The sequence below is a fragment of the Colletes latitarsis genome, chromosome 8 (genome assembly GCF_051014445.1).
Source record: "Colletes latitarsis isolate SP2378_abdomen chromosome 8, iyColLati1, whole genome shotgun sequence".
NCBI classification, from domain to species: Eukaryota; Metazoa; Arthropoda; class Insecta; order Hymenoptera; family Colletidae; genus Colletes; species Colletes latitarsis.
In genome coordinates, this window is record NC_135141.1 from 28,007,261 (window position 1) to 28,028,648 (window position 21,388).

Sequence of the window (21,388 nt, forward strand, 5' to 3'; positions counted from 1 at the left end):
CAGGGCAAGAGGTCTTCAGCGGCGGACGACGAGACGATCGCTTCGCCCTTCCGTCCGGATTGTCTCTTCAAAGGAGCCGACGAAACGGTCTCGAAAGTCGTACGTGCCGTGCTTACTTCGTTGGACGAACACACCGACTCGAAAAGAGAGCATCGCGTCTCGCTGGACAAAAAAAAAAAGAGCTGAACAAAGAGAATGACCCGGCCCGTTCGCGATCATATCGGTCACAGTGATCTACCTGGGTGACAACCACCGCCAAAGGCGAGGAGGAGGAGGGGAATATTCCAACGAAGAAGTTTCTTGTCCGTCGATCCTTGTTCTCCGTGAACACCGGACAGCCCCGGCGAACCGTGTGATTATTTTTCGTCGCGTTGTTGGAACGAGCATCCTAATTGTCGAGTCATTTATTCGCTGTTAGTGTCTTTGCTACATGGCGACGGTAGCGTGAAGCACTGGTGTTGAGACGTGTTACTACTAGAGTTAATATTAGGATCGACAGGACAGGTAGTATTGTAATACAAGGACTGATACTGCTCGAGATAGTATCGAAATTGGGGGCCATAACTACTGATTCAACCAGTATTTTAAGATTCCTACTGGCTAGAGTATTGAGACTACTACTAGTGCTATCATTAGGACTTGCACTATTAAAGAAAGTGTTCTGGTCGATAGTGTTAGAGTTGGGACTGCTAGTATACTAGTATACTATTCATACTAGTATAATATTCAACCAGTATTTTAAGATTCCTACTGGCTAGAGTATTGAGACTACTACTAGTGATATCATTAGGACTTGCACTATTAAAGAAAGTGTTCTAGTCGATAGTGTTAGAGTTGGAACTGCTGGTATACTAGTATACTATTCATACTAGTATAATATTCAACCAGTATTTTAAGATTCCTACTGGCTAGAGTATTGAGACTACTACTAGTGCTATCATTAGGACTTATACTATTAAAGAAAGTGTTCTGGTCGATAGTGTTAGAGTTAGGACTGCTAGTATACTAGTATACTATTCATACTAGTATAATATTCAACCAGTATTTTAAGATTCCTACTGGCTAGAGTATTGAGACTACTACTAGTGCTATTATTAGGACTTGTACTATTAAAGAAAGTGTTCTGGTCGATAGTGTTAGAGTTGTGACTGCTAGTATACTAGTAGAAAATAGTATCGAGACTGGAGGGCTATAACTACTGATTCAACCAGTATTTTAAGATTCCTACTGGCTAGAGTATTGAGACTACTACTAGTGCTATCATTAGGACTTTGTTCTATTAAAGAAAGTGTTCTAGTTGATAGTGTTAGAGTTCGAACTGCTAGTATACTAGTAGAAAATAGTATTACTATTCAAAATAGTATCGAGACGACTACTAGTGCTATTGTTAGGACTTCTACTATTAAAGAGAGTGTTAGAGTCAATACTACTAATAGTATTAGAGTTAGTACTGCTAGTATATCAGTGTAAATTAGTATTAGACAGTTGATATCACCAAAACTAATATCAAGGATCATGCTACTAAAACTTATGTTAGGAGATACGTTATTGGAGCTGCTATTAATATGAGCAGCATAGGTATTAGGATCAACACTGCTAGAGCAAGTATTAAGTCCAGAACTACAACCAGAGTTAGAAGTTTCGTACTACTAAAGCTACTATTTGGCGTTGGAGAAGTAGGATTATTATTGGGACTTGTATTACCGAAGCTACCATTATAAATCACATTGCTAGTCCCAACTTGTACTATGAACTGCTATTAAAATTAGCAGTTGTATGCATATATTACAATTAGTATCACTGGAACCAGTATTAAAAATGGTATTGCTCGAGCTAGATTTAAGCATAATATTTCTAGAATTAACTTAGGGTTGGAACTAATATCAACGTTACTACTAATAGAATTAAAAGAGCTTAATTTTGCCGATCATCGGGAATAACAACGCTAATCGCCAATACAACGGACATTATTAATATTAGCAATTACTCGTTTTAATGTTACAGAGTCACGGCGATCAAATGCCGTATCGATGCAGCTGGTGTGCCAGATTGTTCAAGCATAAACGAAGCAGAGATCGACACGTGAAACTCCACACGGGAGATCGAAGATACCGATGCACGCACTGCGAGGCTGCTTTCTCCAGGAGGTGAGTCTGAACCCTCCACTAAACTGCCATCCCTCGCCATACTTAATAGACACCTTCAACATCGATCGACCTAATGTCTCGGGGAAAAAAAATCTCTTATTTCTCTGGTTCTGAATCTCTCATCGTTATAGAAACAACGAGACACTCGTTATACACATACATACGACAGCATCGATTTATTTGCAGAAAAAATATTCGTTTTATACTGTTAATTTCACGTTTTGTATAAACAGCATGTTATATAAGATCCTTACAACCAAATATAATTTCTCCATAACTTTTAGATGTTCTTCATCTATCAAGCAGCGAATGCTAACTACTTGCAAAACAACTATTTGAATTATATATATAATTTTATCGATATGAATTTTAAACAATTTCTTTCCGCGAACATCTTCGAATAAGTTAACGTTCGTCGATATAAATTTCGGTATTATATGTATATATACAGGGTGTTTGAACAACCCTGGGATTCTAGAGGCCAAAATAAGACGAAAATCAAGAATACCAATTTGTTGATCGAGGCTTTATTAAAAAGTTATTAACGTTTAAAGTTGCGGCTGTAGAACGGCAATTTGTCCAACTTCTCGAATTTTTTTCTAGAAAGTGAGTAGGATTTCAAGGGTATGTGTAATGACCAAAAATTATTGTAATTGACCCCCGCAACTGGAAATAATTTTTCCAAAACGATTTGAAATTTTTTTCCCCCGTCAAAAAATTTCACATCTCGAATTTTTTTCCAGAAAGTGGGTAGGAATTCGAGGGTATGTGTAATGACCAAAAATGATTGTAATTACCCCCTGTAACTAAATATAATTTTTCCAGAAAGATTGGAAATTTTTTTTTTTCGTCGAGAAATTTCACATCTTCTCGAATTTTTTTCCAGAAAGTGGGTAGGAATTCGAGGGTATGTGTAATGACCAAAAATGATTATAATTGACCCTCGCGACCGAAAATAATTTTTCCAAAACGATTTGAAATTTTCTTTCCCCCGTCGAAAAATTTCACATCTTCTCGAATTTTTTTCCAGAAAATGCATGGGATTCTGAGGGTATGTGTAATGACCAAAAATGATTGTAATTACCCCCTGTAACTAAATATAATTTTTCCAGAAAGATTGGAAATTTTTTTTTTTCGTCGAGAAATTTCACATCTTCTCGAATTTTTTTCCAGAAAGTGGGTAGGAATTCGAGGGTATGTGTAATGACCAAAAATGATTGTAATTACCCCCTGTAACTAAATATAATTTTTCCAAAACGATTTGAAATTTTTTTTTTTCGTCGAGAAATTTCACATCTTCTCGAATTTTTTTCCAGAAAGTGGGTAGGAATTCGAGGGTATGTGTAATGACCAAAAATGATTGTAATTGACCCTCGCGACCGAAAATAATTTTTCCAAAACGATTTGAAATTTTCTTTCCTCCGTCGAAAAATTTCACATCTTCTCGAATTTTTTTCCAGAAAGTGGGTAGGAATTCGGGGGTATGTGTAATGACCAAAAATGATTGTAATTAACTCCTGCAACTAAAAAGAATTTTTCCAGAATGATTTGAAATTTTTGAATTTAATTGTTAATAACTTTTTAACAAAGCCTCAGTGAAGAAAATTTATATTCTTAATTTTCGTCTTATTTTGGCCTCTAGAATTTCCCATTAAAATTTTTCACATAGGTGGCCGAATACCCTGTATATATGTATACCAGAAGCAAAAAAGGGGGGAAAAATGTTTATCCGACACTGAAAACCGCTACCCCCCACGATACCCTACGTCCACAAAAATCAATCATCCCGGCGGAGATCCCACGGCGACCAACAGGACGTGAAAGAGTCCTCCGGTTGAACAGAAGACAGCGGGGAAAGTGGAAATAAAACAGAGGGCCCCGATTCCGGGGGACCGATCCAACGGGTGACAAATGAATAATGATCACACGGCGACCGCGGCCCCGGTTGGCATTAGTCAAGCTTACTCTCTTACGTGACTCTTTCTTACGGAGGCCCTCTCCGCGTTCGCGACGACCTCTTTTCCTATCTTTATTCCTCCCTTTCTCGCGTCCCCGCGCATTGACTCGCGTCCCGTATTGAAATGCTAAGCTGCCCGGCGGGGCCCGCGAGGGGGTGGCAGCTTTTTCGTGTTCAAGTGTCCGCGCATGCCCCGACGCGGCGTACAAGCACCGCCAGCGTGAATACGTGCACGACGAGAAGGGGCCCGGGTCTGCGTCCAGGTGAGCGGACAGGTAGGCGCATAGGTGTTACGGGACAACAGGTAGAACATTAGTCAAGTGCCTCGTTGCTGCTCCTCCGTCGAGGCTCGGCCGGTTACGTCGCGCTCACGACTTATTCTCGAGGTTCAGAATCGCCTTTTATGGGATATCCGCTGTCCAGGGCGTTTCCTTAAACATTTTTGGGCAATTTTTTTCCTAATAAACTGTAACACCTCTCGGTGACGTTTCAAAATCTTCCATAGTACAAGCAACTATTGATTCAACTGCTATTTTAAGACTTCTACTGGCTAGAGCTAATGGTGAGACTACTACTAGTGCAGTTAGAGTATTGTATAGAGTTAGGATTGCTGGTATACTAGTAGAAAATACTATTACTACTCAAAACAGTATCGAGACTGAGACCTATAACCACTGATTGAACTGCTATTAGTTCAGACTTCTACTGGCTAAAGCTAGTATTGAGACTACTACTAGTGCTGTCATTAGGACTTGCACTATTAAAGAAAGTGTTAGAGTTAGGACTGCTAGTATACTAGTAGAAAATAGTATTACTACTCAAAACAGTATCGAGACTGAGACCTGTAACCACTGATTGAACTGCTAGTTCAGACTTCTACTGGCTAAAGCTAGTATTGAGACCACTACTAGCGCTGTCATTAGGACTTGTACTATTAAAGAAAGTGTTAGAGTTAGGACTGCTAGTATACTAGTAGAAAATAGTATTACTACTCAAAACAGTATCGAGACTGAGACCTGTAACCACTGATTGAACTGCTAGTTCAGACTTCTACTGGCTAAAGCTAGTATTGAGACTACTACTAGTGCTGTCATTAGGACTTGCACTATTAAAGAAACTATTAAAGTTATGACTGCTGGTATACTAGTAGAAAATAGTATTACCATTCAAAACAGTATCGAGACTGAGACCTATAACCACTGATTGAACTGCTAGTTCAGACTTCTACTGGCTAAAGCTAGTATTGAGACTACTACTAGTGCTGTCATTAGGACTTCTGGTATTAAAGCAAGCGCTAGTATATCAATGGAAATTAGCATTAGGCATAATATCAAGGATCATGCTACTAAAACTAGTGTTAGGAGATACGTAATTGCAGCTGCTATTAGTATGAGCAGCATAGGTATTAGGATCAACTGCTAGAACAAGTATTAAGTCTAAAACTACAACTAGAGTTTAGTGAAAACATAGTTGCGTTTAAAGAAGGTCGTCTCACGGTGTCAGAAAATAAAATTTAAAAGATTTATTCATTTTATTAAAGTTCTAATGAAGTGCAAATTTCTTTTGAAGAATTTTTGAGGACGTTTCGAAGTCCTAACAAAGACCTTCGTCTGTCAGCCGTTATTACAATCGCGTTGCTGGATCTTTACGCCACATCTCTATTCGTTCTCCCACCTTGACAGTCGGCTTGGGTGACCCAACAAAAGGGTGAAAACCCCCGTGGTTCTCACATAGATCCGCAACCACGGGGGATCCCGATGCGCGATCGAGATCGTCGACGATCGATCGAGTACACTCGGCCAATTGCCATTCCGTCGCGTGAAAGGAAAGCAAAGTTCCAATTCCCAAATCGTTGAAAGTTATTCGAGTCGAGTAACGAGTTTCGTAGAATTCTATTACTTCGATTTGCCATAGATTTACTTCGTTTGCGCTTACGGTGTTATTAACGATCGATAGTTGATTCAACTTTACGATCAACCAAGTCGAGAATCTCGTTCGATTTTACTTCGACGAGACATGCAATTTTATTAAGAATGAAAATATATAATTATTTTTCTATTCCAGTTGGATAAGATATTTTAATTCGCATTGGTGTCATATTAGATTAATATAGAGGGTGTTCTGGGAGATTCTAGAGGCCAAAATAAGACGAAAATCAAGAATACCAATTTGTCGATTGAGGCTTCGATAAAAAGTTATTAACGTTTAAAGTTGCGGCTGTAGAACTGCAATTTGTCCATCTTCTCGAATTTTTTTCTAGATAATGGGTAGGATTTCGAGGGTATGTGTAATGACCAAAAATGATTGTACTTGGCCCCCGCAACCGAAAATAATTTTTTTAGAACGATTTGAAATTTTTTAATTTTGTCGAATTTCTCACCTTCTTGAATTTTTTTTCGAAAATGCGCAGGATTTCGAGGGTATGTCTATTCACCAAAAATGATTGCAATTGACCCCCGCAACCGAAAATAATTTTTCCAGAACGATTTGAAATTTTTGAATTTAATTGTTAATAACTTTCTAACGAAGCCTCCATCGACAAATTGCTATTCTCGATTTTCGTCTTATTTAGGCCTCGAGAAGCTCCCATTAAAATTTTTCCCAGGGGGTGACAGAACACCCTGTATTAGAATTATTTTTACAAAAATAATTACAGAGCTTTGTCCGAACCATCATATTTAACGTGTTCGACGGTGGATCTTTTAGTTTGGAAGCTACAAACCATGAGAATTCGCGAAGAGGTTTAGAAAAGGTTCATTGGGCGGAGGTTTCCTGCTCCATTTATTTCCATTTACTCTTTCTCCGGGCCACGTGCCACGCGGTCCACCTCAGCGAACAATGACTGGCCATTTTTTCCATTTACAAAACACTCCGCTGTGATTACCGTAACTGGAATGTTGTTGATGGTTTCCGCGGAGAATCATCTGTAAGAACCCTCCACGATCGAACCAGCGAAGAATTCTACGGAAGTAAGATGTATCCAGCAAATTGTAGATACACAGAACAACTGACAAATTAACCCTGTATGGTACAGATACAATGAAATGATAAGTAAACATTTTTTGACGCGAGAAAAGAGAGGTTGATGACAGAACTTATCACACAGTAAATAAGTAATATATTTAATACAACAGGAAATAAATAAATAAATATGAACGAGCGCATTCTGACTGTTGCAGCTCGTAATGCAAATCAAAACATAACACAAGAGAAACGTCGCGAGAAGACGTCTCCATTACGAAAGAAACAAAACCGTCAACGATGTGAATGACGCGCATCTCAACGATCTATTTAAATCAAACGCATATAGATCGCTTTCTCACAATCGAGTATGGCTGTTCTAGATGATTCATTCGATTTGGAAAGTCGGTACGTTCAAAGAATTCATCAGAGGAAACGGAGACTTCGTTTTCAGTGGAGGGAAACGAAAGAAATGCAAAAAATACCGCGAAACGAGACTCGGTTCTCGATATTGTTCATCTTTTCCCGCCCCTTTCGCGGGGCAGACGACACACGGGAAGCGATACGCGCGATAATAGGACGTGGCCAGACCTGACCGACCGATAATCCTGGCTTATGAATTATTCAAGCGTAAAGTGCAAGAGCAAATTTGCCGTCTGTCTTCGTTTCTGGAAGTCGAGACACTGACCGGTCGGACCAACGTGTGTGACCTCGCCTTATAACGGATTTAGTTTTCCACCGGACCGATGAATAATTCATCCACGTCCAGTGATACGGGCATGCGAGAATTGTTGACCTATCGTATCCGTATCGCCAGCGCCCTTTATTTTTGGCAACGGATCTTTCGACGCTACCCCATCCATCTGCCTCGCGAGATCTCTGACAGCTTTCTGAAATTCCTGTCGTTTGGTCTCGCTGACTACGTCCGTTACTCTCTTATTAACGATTCGGCCAAATGTAATGGCGCATATTGCTATTCCGGATCCGTCTGGCGTCATTGATTTTTGGTCAAGTTGGAGTCCATTTGCGAATCTCGTTACACGTCGCGTTGGTGCACCAGAGAATGGTCAAATACGTAATGTTCATTAATAAATATTTCTTGATTCTATACTCGAGCTAGATACAGGACAGTTTCGACTATCCGGAGTTTCAGAATAATCGGTATATTTACCACTTCCTCGGTATATTCGTTATAAATACATTGTATTACTATATTACCCATGATTCTGTTTATTGCAAATCTAAAATGAATTTTAAGGAGAAATTGAATGGAAAAGTTTCAAATCGTTCTGGGAAAATTATTTTCAGTTGCGGGGGTCAATTACAAGCATTTTTGGTGGACAGACATATCCCCGAAATTCTACGCAGTTTCGAGAAAAAAAATCCAATAGGTAGACAAATTTTGGAGGGAAAATTAAAATATTTCAAATCTTTCTGGAAAAATTATTTCCGGGTGCAGGGGTCAATTACAAGCATTTTTGGTGGACAGACATATCCCCGAAATCCTACGCAGTTTCGAGAAAAAAAATCCAATAGGTAGACAAATTTTGGAGGGAAAATTAAAATATTTCAAATCTTTCTGGAAAAATTATTTCCGGGTGCAGGGGTTAATTACAAGCATTTTTGGTGGACAGACATATCCCCGAAATCCTACGCAGTTTCGAGAAAAAAATTCATTCCCGAAAATTTCATGTCTGACCATACGTTGAGATGTTTCACTGAAATTTCACGCGTATGTTTAAAACGTCATAACTTCTGAACGGATTGGACGATTTTAATATTTCAAAAAGCAATCAACGCGTAATTTAGTGAAGAATGTGTGGAAATTCTAAAAATATTGGAAATGTTGCTCCTTGACCCCGTAAAATGCGAGAAACCTCATTAAAGAGGTCCCATTTTCAAACGGCCATAACTCCCACAATAGTGAATATATTTCAATGAAATTTTTTTCTGAAGTAGAGCCCATGAGTACCTACGAAAAAGTATTAGACAACATTTCTGTACAGCGCCAAATAAATTTATTAAAAATGAAAAACGTATTTTTAAGAAAAATCAACAGGGGGTAGGTGAACAAATTTTTCAGCGAACAAAAAGAATTTCAAATCATTTGAAAAAAATTATCTTTAGTTGCAGGGGTTAATTACAATCATTTTTGGCCAATAGACATATCCTCGAAATCCTACTCATTTTCTAGAAAAAAATTCGAGAAGCTGTGAAATTTTTCAGCGAAAAACAAAAATTCCAAATCGTTCCAAAAAAATTATTTTCAGTTCCAGGAGTCAATTATAATCATTTTTGGTGAATACACATATTCCCGAAATCCTACTCACTTTCGAGAAAAAAATTCCGAAAGGTAGACAAATTTTTCGACGAAATTCAAAACTTTCAAATCGTTCTAAAAAAATTATTTTTAGCTGCGAGGGTCAATTACAATCATTTTTGGTGATTAGACATACCCCCGAATTCCTACGCACTTTCGAGAAAAAAATTCCGAAAGGTAGACAAATTTTTCGACGAAATTCAAATCTTTCAAATCGTTCTAAAAAAATTATTTTTAGCTGCGAGGGTCAATTACAATCATTTTTGGTGATTAGACATACCCCCGAATTCCTACGCACTTTCGAGAAAAAAATTCCGAAAGGTAGACAAATTTTTCGACGAAATTCAAATCTTTCAAATCGTTCTAAAAAAATTATTTTTAGCTGCGAGGGTCAATTACAATCATTTTTGGTGATTAGACATACCCCCGAATTCCTACGCACTTTCGAGAAAGAAATTCCGAAAGGTAGACAAATTTTTCGACGAAATTCAAAACTTTCAAATCGTTCTAAAAAAATTATTTTTAGCTGCGAGGGTCAATTACAATCATTTTTGGTGATTAGACATACCCCCGAAATCCTACTCACTTTCGAGAAAAAAATTCCGAAAGGTAGACAAATTTTTCGACGAAATTCAAAAATTTCAAATCGTTCTCAAAAAATTATTTTTAGCTACGAGGGTCAATTACAATCATTTTTGGTGATTAGACATACCCCCGAATTCCTACACACTTTCGAGAAAAAAATTCCAGTAGGTAGAGAATCGAGCACGGCGATTTTCCCTCAATGGCGTCGTGTCCTTTCAGCGACCACCTGAAAATCCACATGAAGACTCACGACACGCAGAAGCCCTACCAGTGCACAGCTTGTTCGCGGGGCTACAACACGGCGGCAGCGTTAACGTCGCACATGCAGTCCCATAAAAAGCACCATCATCAGTCCCAGGGCCCGACCAAGCTGCAGGACGTGGATTACGGTAGACGGAGCGTTTCCTCGCACAGCACGTCGTCGCCGCCGGTTCCGAGTTCCCCGTCGCCGTCCTTGAACCTAGCCTTGAACCCGAAAGCCGGCCTGAAGAGCTCGCAGGGCAGCGCCTCGACCACGCCGATCCTGAGCTCGCCTCTGAAGCTGGCTTGCATGTACTGCACCAGGGACTCGTTCAGTTGCATGCAGCAGCTGCAGATGCACGTGCACACGATGCACCAGGCGATCCTGAGCGGGGAGAGCGTGGCGGTGCCGCCGTCGCCCAGCAGGAGCAACGAGCAGCTCGCCTATCAGCGCGAGAAAGCGTCGAATCATCGAGCGGAAGCGACGTCCAAGGATCACGAGAGAAAGTACCAGGAGGAGTCGGACAGATCGATGGAGAAGGAGCACTACGAGAACGCGTTCACCTGCAATCAGTGCACCATGAAGTTCTCCGCGCTGAGCTCGTTGAGGGATCACTTGATCTCCATCCACAGAACCGACGGTTTCGGCTCCGCGGTGATGATGTGTCCCCTGTGCGGGATCCCTTGCGCCTCGGCGGCCGCCTACGCGGAGCACTACGTTCTCCAGCACTGCGAGAACCGACGGATCGGGCCTATAGAGGGTCGAGAGTTCCTGAGCAAGAGCAACGGGAGTTACGGTGACTCGAAGAGCTCGAGGAGCCAAAAGGTCAGGGAACAATCGGCCTCGGAACCGGCGGATCTGACGAGCAAGCATTCCAGGCCGACGGAGAGCGGCTACACCGCGGGCACCCTCCTCTGCGGCCAGTGCGGAGCCGCTTTGAAGGACTTCGAGTCGTTCAGGGAGCATCTGGCCAGGCATCTGCAGGCGGATCACAGAAACGACGCGATACGACATCCCTGCCCGAAGTGCGAGGCCGCTTTCCAAGACAGGGAGGAGATGCTGTCGCATTTGACGAAACACTACCTCGGTCAGATCAGCAAGGAGTACGCCTGCGGTGCCTGCAAGAAACTGTACGCTCATCCCGACCTGCTACAGAGGCATCTGCTCGACAGCCACGCTCATCATCTCTACAGATGCGCTCTCTGCAGGGACACTTTCGATTCGAGGGTGGCGATACAGGTTCACTTCGCGGTGAAGCATAGTCAGGAGTGCAGGATATACCGTTGCAACGCGTGCACCGTTCCCAATAACGAGAACTCGCCGGGGAACGCGCCCGGTGAGGGACGGAGCTTCTTCAGGAGCGAGTCCGAGATGGCGAGCCACGTTCGGAACGTTCACGCGCCACCCACGGTGTCCAACAGCAGCCCCGTCGCGAGGAGTCCCGCCTCCACGCCTGGCATCACGGGAAACGCCGGGCCGAGGTGCGTTTTCTGCGGGATCTGCTGCAACTCGGAACTGGAGCTGCAACTGCACCTGGCCAGCCACTCGACCAGCCTCTACAGATGCCCGATCTGCAGGGAGGGCTTCGCCGTCGAGTTTCTGCTGGACAGACACATCGCCCAAACGCATCATTCCGGCGAGCACCAGGCCAGCGTCAGGAGCAACTCCAGGGAGAACGGACGAATAGGAAGACTCCCCAGGTCTCAAGAGGAGGTGGGTATCGCAACAGATTTGCAAAAAGATCCACAGCCTGATAATTTTCATTAAAAACTAACAGACAGCGTACTTCTCGTTACAGCCAAAGTCCCAGAAGAGAGGCCGTTCCCCAGCCTCGAGCAACAACAACTCCTTGAACCAACGTGACAACAACAACAAACGAGCAAACTACACCAGTACAGGGGCGCAACAGTGCGAGTTGTGCGAGAGGGGAGAGTTCGCGAACGAAGCCGAACTCCAGGCACACAAGAAGCTGGCCCACGCGACGGCCAAGTTGCAGAACAAATCGCTGTCGAGTCTTAGCATGACGTGCGCTTATTGCGGCGAGGTGTGTCGCTCTAGGGCCGAGCTGGAGTCCCACACTAGGATCCAGCACGCCTCGAACGAGCCCGGTGGACGTCACAAGTGCAACATATGCGACGAGGTTTGCCCGTCGGGATCCACCCTCGCCGAGCACAAGCTTCAAAAGCATTGCAAGATCCAGCTGAGCGACACCTGTGTCGTTTGTCGCGGCAGCCTGGTCTCCGAATCCCAGTTCCTCGAGCACGTTCAGAGACACAGTCTGGAGAACGTGGACCCCCAACAGAGACTGGACGATTCCCTGCCCCATCTTCCGGCGGCTTGTGTCGTTTGCAGGCAAACGTTGATCAGCGACCTGGAGTGCCGTCTTCACGCCAGGTACCATCTAAAGGCTTCGCCCGGTTCGCAGAGTTCCACGTCCAGTCCCAGCCCTAAACAGAAAGGTCAGAGTCCGGGCTGCTGTCTCTGCCTGAGGGATTATTCCGCCGACGATTTCGTCAGTTTGCCTCCCAATCATATGAGCGGCGGTGGACAGTCCCTGAGAGTCTGCAAATCTTGTTACATTCGTCATTCTCAGGGACTGCCGATACTGAACTCGCCGTACGAGCACGTCAGAGCTAAATGCGACAGAGACTGGATCTCTAGCAAGGATTCCCAATGGGACGGGTCCAGGGATAGATGGGACTCCGAACGCGTGTTTAAAATGGAAGACAGAACGAACGAGGCGAACGATAACAAAAGATGCCAGGACTGCGGGGTGAAGTTCGAGGATCCCGAGGAGGCAGAGAAGCATAGGCTCGCGGAACACGAGAAGATTGGATCTGGGTCGAATACCTATACCTGTATACAGTGTCAGGTAACGGAGAACATTTTTAAATTAATCTTCTTTAAATGTCCTTAATTTCTTAATACGCTGCATCTCTTTTCCAGATGTCGTTCCCAACGGAAGCTAAGATACAGCAGCACGTTAGGCAGGAACACCTAGAGGCGTCTGGAAGGGCTTCCATCGAGGCATTGCGGTGTCATCTGTGTCTTTTCGAGGCTGGTAGTCCTCTGCAATTGCAAAGCCATTTGATAGAGCACACCTTCGCCGGTTGCGCTGCTCTCAGCTGTTACATCTGCCAATCTCTCTTCACCGCGCCCATTGGCCTTCAGGTACTATTATATACTTCACGTTCTATGTTAAGAATTGAAGAACATCCAGTTAAGGCTGATTTTCCAGTTAAGGCTCTCCTTTAAATTATTATACGCTGATTAATAAACATTAAAGAAACTGGATGGTGCTGTATAATTTATCTAGAAGACGCTGTGTAGCTAACAGGCTTTAAGCTCTCCCGTCCTGCCGGTTTCAGAATCATATGCTGCAGGAGCATGGCCTGGGTGCTCGTCCATACGACTGTTCCAAGTGCACCCTCAAGTTCTTCTTCAGGGCCGAGTTGGATCACCACGTGCTGACGTTCCATCGCTTGGGGGAAACGTCCCCGCCTAACGGAAACGTGCAGAGCGCCGTAGAAGCGAAAACGACCGACGCGGAGGAGCAAAACTGCGACGAGGGCGTCACGGTGAAGGAAGAACTGTTGTTGCCGGACGTTGGCGAGGAGGACGAAGAGATCAACGTCGACGAGCAAATGGAACAAGACGAACGGAAAGTCGACAGCCACGCGGATGCGGATCTGAAGCTAAAAGCGGAGGTCGATGCAGAAACTGTCCCCGACAAGGCGGAATCGTGATTCTTTTGAAAACTTCCTTTGAAATAAATCACGAGCCCTGTAAAAGAATCGAAGATGAGGACGATTTAACTGGATCCTTGACTTGTTCGGTGCTGGAAGTTTGGACGCTTAGCGCGCCTCGGTACTACGTGTATCGAACGATATTCATCGAATTTCTGTACTATGCTAATCGACTGAACGTTTTAGGCACCGAACGAGTTACGAAGGTCATCGTTACAGTGGTAATTTGATTTTACAATTCTATTTTTTGTTCTTTTTTTTCATTCGCGAAAGGAGTAAAAATGCGTTACCACTTGAGATCATAAATGCTCAGGATGTTTCATAAATACGTCTAAGGGATTGAATCTACACGCTAAAGTAACTACAAGATGTTCTGCGTATCTCATTTTTCGAATTATAATTTTTTAAAATACTCGAAACATCCACCGCGTGCCTCAATGTCAAATTACGCACACGTTGGGAAATAATAGGGGTCCCTGCTCCATTTTGTATCATTTCTTTCTATTTTTGTTACGTTATTTGCTCGCGTTGAATACTCGATGGACTTTAAATGGCGCCAAAGCTATTCGTAAATACGTTTAAATTCGGTTTTCTTTGTGCAGTGTTCTTTCTGCATTAACATTTGAATTAATGGTGGAACGTTTCTACAAATATCGTACAATCGTAGGATCGAAAAAAGAATCAATTAGACTATCTAAATAGTCTATAATTAAAAGATTAAGATATGCAAGACACAAATTCATATAACATTTTTGACACGTTTTAGCGTGTAGATTTAGCTGCTTATTTATATGTATTTATGAAAAACCCTGCACATACAACTGTAAATACGTTTCTATTATACTCTGTTTCCTTTTAATTATCTTTCCCCGTTTACGTAGTCGTCGAGCAACCTTGAAACAATGAAGAGAATCGTCAGATGATGAGGTAGAGTTTTTACAGTTAGAATTTTTTAAGTTAAAGACAGATGCCTCTAATGGAGCATGTACGATGAAATAAATTTACTCGTTGGATACTGTTGGAAGTGTGCCACGATGTCAAAGCGAATTTGGCAATATTAACTGAGGAATTTTGCTAATTTCACGCTTTCTTATGGTTGATTTGAAGTGTTTGTTGTTCGATTAAATTTTTATTGAAGATGGTTCGTTCGCGTTCGCACATCCTCCGCTAAATGTTGGGAATATCGTTTTTCTATGGACTGCTCGTTATTGTTCCGCAAAGATTTCTTTATGTACAGAGTATTTGTGATAGAACGAATCGTGGACGAAAACCGGGGGTTTTCGAAATTTCATTGGGGCAGAGAACGCGAAATCGTTTGCGCCTCGATACGAAAGGTAATAAAGTCGAATCGATTTTTATACGTAAAACTTGATAATGGTACTTCGAGATACGAGTCGACCGTTAATTTTATCGTCCACGTTGATGTTCGAACTCTACACGATGTGTTTATTCTGTAACGATATTGTTTTATTCTGTTTGAAGTTTTAGGTATAAGTCGCAACGTTGAATTTCATTGTCTAATCGATGAACGTCGTGTAAAAGAAATAAAGTGAAGGTCATCCTACCCAGAGTCTCCCACTAGAACCAAGCCACCTTAATATCAGTGGTTGATACGAAAGAGTTACTTTTTCTTTCTCATATAACTGTTACAGACACGTCGATTCTAACTTACAATTATGGTTCTTCAGAACCGATATTATATCGATTCTGTAATGTTATTTTTTTATTACGGGTTTTGTATACAGGGAGTTCGGCCACCCCTGGGAAAAATTGTAATGGGAGATTCTAGAGGTTAAAGTAGGACGAAAATCAAAAATTTCAAATCGTTCTGGAAAAATTATTTTCGGTTGCGGGGGTCAATTACAATCATTTTTGGTAGATACGCATACCTTCGAAATCCTATCCACTTTCGAGAAAAAAATTCGAGAAGGTGTGAAATTTTTCGGCGAAATTAAAAATTCTCAAATCGTTCTAAAAAAATTACCTTTAGTTGGAGGGGTCAATTACAATTATTTTTGGTCAGTAGACATAACCACGAAATCCTACGCACTTTCGAGAAAAAAAATCCAATAGGTAGACAAATTTTGGAGGGAAAATTAAAATATTCCAAATCTTTCTGGAAAAATTGCCTTTAGTTGGAGGGGTTAATTACAATCATTTTTGGTGAATAGACATACCCCCGAAATCCTGCGCATTTTCGAGAAAAAAAATCCAATAGGTAGACAAATTTTGGAGGGAAAATTAAAATATTCCAAATCTTTCTGGAAAAATTATTTTCAGTTGCGGGGGTCGATTACAATCATTTTTGGTCAGTAGACATAACCCCGAAATCCTACGCACTTTCGAGAAAAAAATTCGTGTAGATACTGAAATTTTTCGGCGAAATTAAAAATTTTCAAATCGTTCTAAAAAAATTGCCTTTAGTTGAAGGGGTCAATTACAATCATTTTTGGTCAGTAGACATAACCTCGAAATCCTGCGCATTTTCGAGAAAAAAAATCCAATAGGTAGACAAATTTTGGAGGGAAAATTAAAATATTCCAAATCTTTCTGGAAAAATTATTTTCAGTTGCAGGGATCGATTACAATCATTTTTGGTGGATACGCATACCTTCGAAATCCTACCCACTTTCGAGAAAAAAATTCGAGAAGGTGTGAAATTTTTCGGCGAAATTAAAAATTTTCAAATCGTTCTAAAAAAATTACCTTTAGTTGGAGGGGTCAATTACAATCATTTTTGGTGAATAGATATACCCCCGAAATCCTACGCATTTTCGAGAAAAAAAATCCAATAGGTAGACAAATTTTGGAGGGAAAATTAAAATATTCCAAATCTTTCTGGAAAAATTATTTTCGGTTGCGGGGGTCGATTACAATCATTTTTGGTCAGTAGACATAACCCCGAAATCTTGCGTATTTTCGAGAAAAAAATTCGAGAAGGTGGACAAATAACCTTTCTACAGCCAGAACTTTAAACGTTAATAACTTTTTAACGGAGCCTCCATCGACAAATTGGTATTCTTGATTTTCGTCTTATTTTGGCCTCTAGAATCTCTGTATGTACGTGCTTACATCGATTTCACTACGGTACTTATTAAATTTCTGAAAATATTAACGCATATGCGAAACACGTACTAATATTACGTGATACTTAATAACTGATAATACACGGTTTCCTTATTTCGTATGTATATTTCGTATTCTATGTCGAGTGTCAAAGAGGTAATCTTTGCTACAGCGTACCTATTATATGTATAGAACTATAATTGAAAGAGAACCGAAAAATAACAATTATGAAAGATATAATATCGGTTCTGAAAAATCGTAAGCGGAATCGAAATCAGTCATAACAGTTATAACATTGATTCTTATAATTGTATCGAGAACTGAAACCGATATTGTAATTGTATTCAACCCCTGCTTAATATATTATTTTTTATAATAACAAGAAGTGTTGCTTGCAAAAGTTGTATAGCTTCGCGATGGACGTAACATGGTGGCTATTATTTGTGGGTGAAAACGTTAGAAGAGACTTTACGTTGATCGTTAACATTACTGTATCGAGTAAAATTACATTTATTTATTATTCCGCGCGGGAGTGGATCTGCCTGTAACATAAGAACATCGTTATTTCTTATTGAAAAAAAAAGAAAGGAAACTAGCGTCTCTCGATGACGAGATTTTGTAAATACGTTAAATAGTATTAGAAACTATTACTCCACATGTTTTATCGATCTGTCGGTACCGTAAGCGGTAATTATTTAAAGGATGCAGATGCAATAACTTTGTCCACTAGGCTTAGCGACACGGTAAGATAGTTCTATACGAAATAAATTATTGTTTTAAATCGCCGTGGACCAGTACGAGTATTTATCCTCCCCTGTCAACGATCAGTCAATAGCAATGAATAAAAACTTAAATATGAAACGTTACATGGCAAAGACAAAATGTATAAAATGGAATGTAATTATTTTGCATTCGTTAAAAAGGATGCATGATTCGATTATGTGTATTTGCCATTACAAACAGCCATTATTTTCCTCGTGGAGTGGTTATAACTTCCACTGCCAAGAGACAGTTTCATAAAAAATGATTTACGCATTACAGAAAACACCATTGTTGACTGGCGAAGCTTTTGCAAACAAATTTTTCGACGAAAATTAAAATATGTCATATCATTCTGGAAAAATTATTTTCAGTTGCAGGGGTCAATTAAATTCATTTTTGGTCAGTAGACATAACCTTGAAATCCTACGCAGTTTCGAGAAAAAAAATCCAATAGGTAGACAAATTTTGGAGGGAAAATTAAAATATTTCAAATCTTTCTGGAAAAATTATTTTCAGTTGCAGGGGACAATTGCAATCATTTTTGGTCAATAAACCTACCCCCGAAATCCTACGCAGTTTCGAGAAAAAAAATCCAATAGGTAGAAAAATTTTGGAGGGAAAATTAAAATATTTGAAATCTTTCTGGAAAAATTATTTTCAGTTGCAGGGGTCAATTGCAATCATTTTTGGTCAATAGACATACACCCGAAATCCTACGCATTTTCGAGAAAAAAAATCCAACAGGTAGAAAAATTTTGGAGGGAAAATTAAAATATTTCAAATCTTTCTGGAAAAATCATTTTTAGTTGCAGGGGACAATTACAATCATTTTTAGTGAATAGACATACCCCCGAAATCCTACGCATTTTCGAGAAAAAAATTCTTTAACAAAAATATAATGTGAGGTTAGAAATGTTTCCCTGAAAGATGATGCATATGTTTCGAACATCATAAATTCTGATCGGATTGAAAGACAGAAACCCCATAAGAATGGTCCAGTTTTGAAACGGGCATAACTCCTACAATAGTTAATGTATATAATAGTATATAATAGTTCATTGAAATATAATAGTAATGGTACAAGTTGTCTGTGATTATGGCATCGAAACAGCTATGGGTGTTCTTTCTTTAGAACGACTAATTTATTGGCGCCAAATATTTACGCCATCGAACGGGCTTTGCACTATTTTTTACACGACGAATATGCTTTTGAATCAGTGGCACTTAACCTTTTTTCTGAGGACCCATCTCATCACTAGAATGAAATTTATGAGCAACAAATCTCGTTCTCTAAAAGATTTACCCGTTGCACTACTCCACACATGCCAGATCACGCGTACGTGAGCTCGTAGAGTTTTGGAAAGCCTCGTGGGAGTCTAGAGAGCCGCCCCTTTTTCGTGGAATAGTTCGTTACCTTCAGCGCTAGATGGCGCTCATTTTTAGACCTCAAACCCTCTGGTGCTAAAACGCCCAAGTTTGTCGTGGAAAAGTTCACTATTTTCAACGCTAGATGGCGCTCATTTTTAGACCTCAAACCCCCTGGTGCTAAAACGCCCAAGTTTGTCGTGGAATAGTTCGTTATCTTCAGCGCTAGATGGCGCTTATTTACCGACCTCAAGCCCCCTGGTGCTAAAACGTCCAAGTTTGTCGAGAAATCCATCTAGCGTGGACGATGCAAACTATTCCACGACAAACTTGGGCGTTTTAGCACCAGGGGGTTTGAGGTCGATAAATAAGCGCCATCTATTGTTGAAAATAACGAACTTTTCCACGAGAAACTTGGCGGCTGTTTCGGCTCCGGCGAGGCGGTCCGTAATTACTTCGAGCCAAAGATGCCAGATTCAGCACCCGGTGCCCTACTCAACATACCAGACCACGCGTACGTGAGCTCGTAGAGAAAGGCTCACATTTGCCTCCTCGCTCTTAACAACTGAAATCCAACCTCCCGTCTACGGCATACGATTCGGAATCTCGACTGTCCAGGTATTTTTACTTGCCTTTTTTTACTCTGCAAATTACTCCTGGTTTCTAATTGCCTCTGATGACATCTGCTAACCTCTGTCGGTCTTTGCAGATCTCTGTCAGCGTGTGCTTGTCTGTGCTGAACTTTCCTGGCCTCTGCCGAACGCTACTGACCACTGCAGGTATTTCTGATAATGTATAACGATTAATACTTACTACTGCATGCCCCTACAAGTCTCTGCTTGCCTTTGCAGGTTTCTGCTTGCCTGTGCATGCCTTTGCTGACCTCTGCTGAACACTGCTGACCACCCCTGATGCTTCTGACAACATATAACAATTACTACATGCTACTGTTCATCCCTGCTAATCTCTGCTTGCCAGTGCATGCCTCTGCTCGTCTCTGCTGACCGCTGCTGACCACCTCTGATGCTTCTGACAACATATAATGCTTACTACTTGCTACTATTCGCCCCTGGTGATCTCTGCTTGCCACTGCTGGCCTCTGCTGACCACCGCTTATATTTCTGACAACCTATAACGATTATTACTGACTTCTGCTAACCTCTGTTGGTCTTTGCTGATCTCTGTCAGCGTGTGCTTGTCTCTGTTAACTTTCCTGGCCTCTGCCAAATGCTACTGACCACTACAGGTATTTCTGATAATGTATAACGATTAATACTTACTACTGCATGTCCCTACAAGTCTCTGCTTGCTTTTGCAGGTTTCTGCTTGCCTGTGCATGCCTTTGCTAGCCTCTGCTGAACACTGCTGACCACTCCTGTTACTTCTGACAACGTACAACGATTACAACTTGCTACTGCCTGCCCCTGCTAGCCTCTGCTGACCACAGCTGACCACCCCTGATGCTTCCGACAACGTATAACGATTACTACTTGTTACTGCTTGCCCCTGCTGGACTCTACTTGCCTCTGCATGCCTCTGCTGGCCTCCGTTGGCCTCCGTTGGCCTCTGCTGACCGCTGCTGACCACTGCTGACCACCGCTTATATTTCTGGCAACGTACAACGATTACTACTGGCTACTGACAGCTTCTGCTGACCTCTGCCAGCATCTCCCGACCTAAGCTGGCCTCTGCAAACATCTCCCGACGTCAGCTGACCATCGCTGACCACTGCTGACCGTTGCTGACAAATTGTGACACGATGTAATATAATATAATATGTTTATATGTATTAAAGTGTTGTATAATGTAAATCTATGGCAATAAATGATATAATTTCAAAGAATTCTATGTGTTTTCATCATTTTTACCCTTCTTTTCCTATCGAAATCATTCCCTTAGTTATAAGACACTCCGAATCTTTTAAAATTTGCTAAATGACGTCATTTCTGAGAATTCCTGAAAATTCTCGGATCCCTGAAACTTACCGGCGTCCCTGAAACTTCTCGGAATCCCTGAAATTTCCAAGAAGTTTCAGGCAAGGGCAAAACTTCCGGCCTGAATTTTTCGGCAAAAATTTTAAGAAGCCGTTACGTAATATTACGTAATATTACATAACATTACGTAATATTACGTAATTTTTGCCGAAAAATTCCGGCCGCGAGAAATTTTCAAGAACTATTACGTAATATTACGTAATGTTACGTAATGTTACGTAATATTACGTAATTTTTGCCGAAA

General features: G+C 41.3%; 1 protein-coding gene and 1 long non-coding RNA gene across 3 annotated transcripts in view; both read left to right on the plus strand.

Annotated features, from left to right (window-relative positions):
- Positions 1 to 15,521, plus strand: part of L (zinc finger protein Lobe) — a 159,647-nt gene extending 144,126 nt beyond the window's left edge. For both annotated transcript variants that reach the window (XM_076770703.1, XM_076770704.1), the window contains 5 exons: positions 2,005 to 2,147; positions 10,190 to 11,924; positions 12,010 to 13,083; positions 13,158 to 13,382; positions 13,580 to 15,521. In XM_076770703.1, coding sequence (XP_076626818.1) covers positions 2,005 to 2,147; positions 10,190 to 11,924; positions 12,010 to 13,083; positions 13,158 to 13,382; positions 13,580 to 13,957 — 3,555 coding nt within the window. In that variant the 3' untranslated portion in view covers positions 13,958 to 15,521. The remainder of the gene's footprint in view (positions 1 to 2,004; positions 2,148 to 10,189; positions 11,925 to 12,009; positions 13,084 to 13,157; positions 13,383 to 13,579) is intronic.
- Positions 15,522 to 19,576: 4,055 nt separating this feature from the next.
- On the plus strand, positions 19,577 to 20,887 carry LOC143344782 (uncharacterized). Its single transcript, XR_013080142.1, has 4 exons — positions 19,577 to 19,768; positions 19,860 to 19,929; positions 20,002 to 20,396; positions 20,469 to 20,887. It is a non-coding gene; the product is annotated as an uncharacterized LOC143344782 (long non-coding RNA).
- The last annotated feature ends 501 nt before the right edge of the window (positions 20,888 to 21,388 follow it).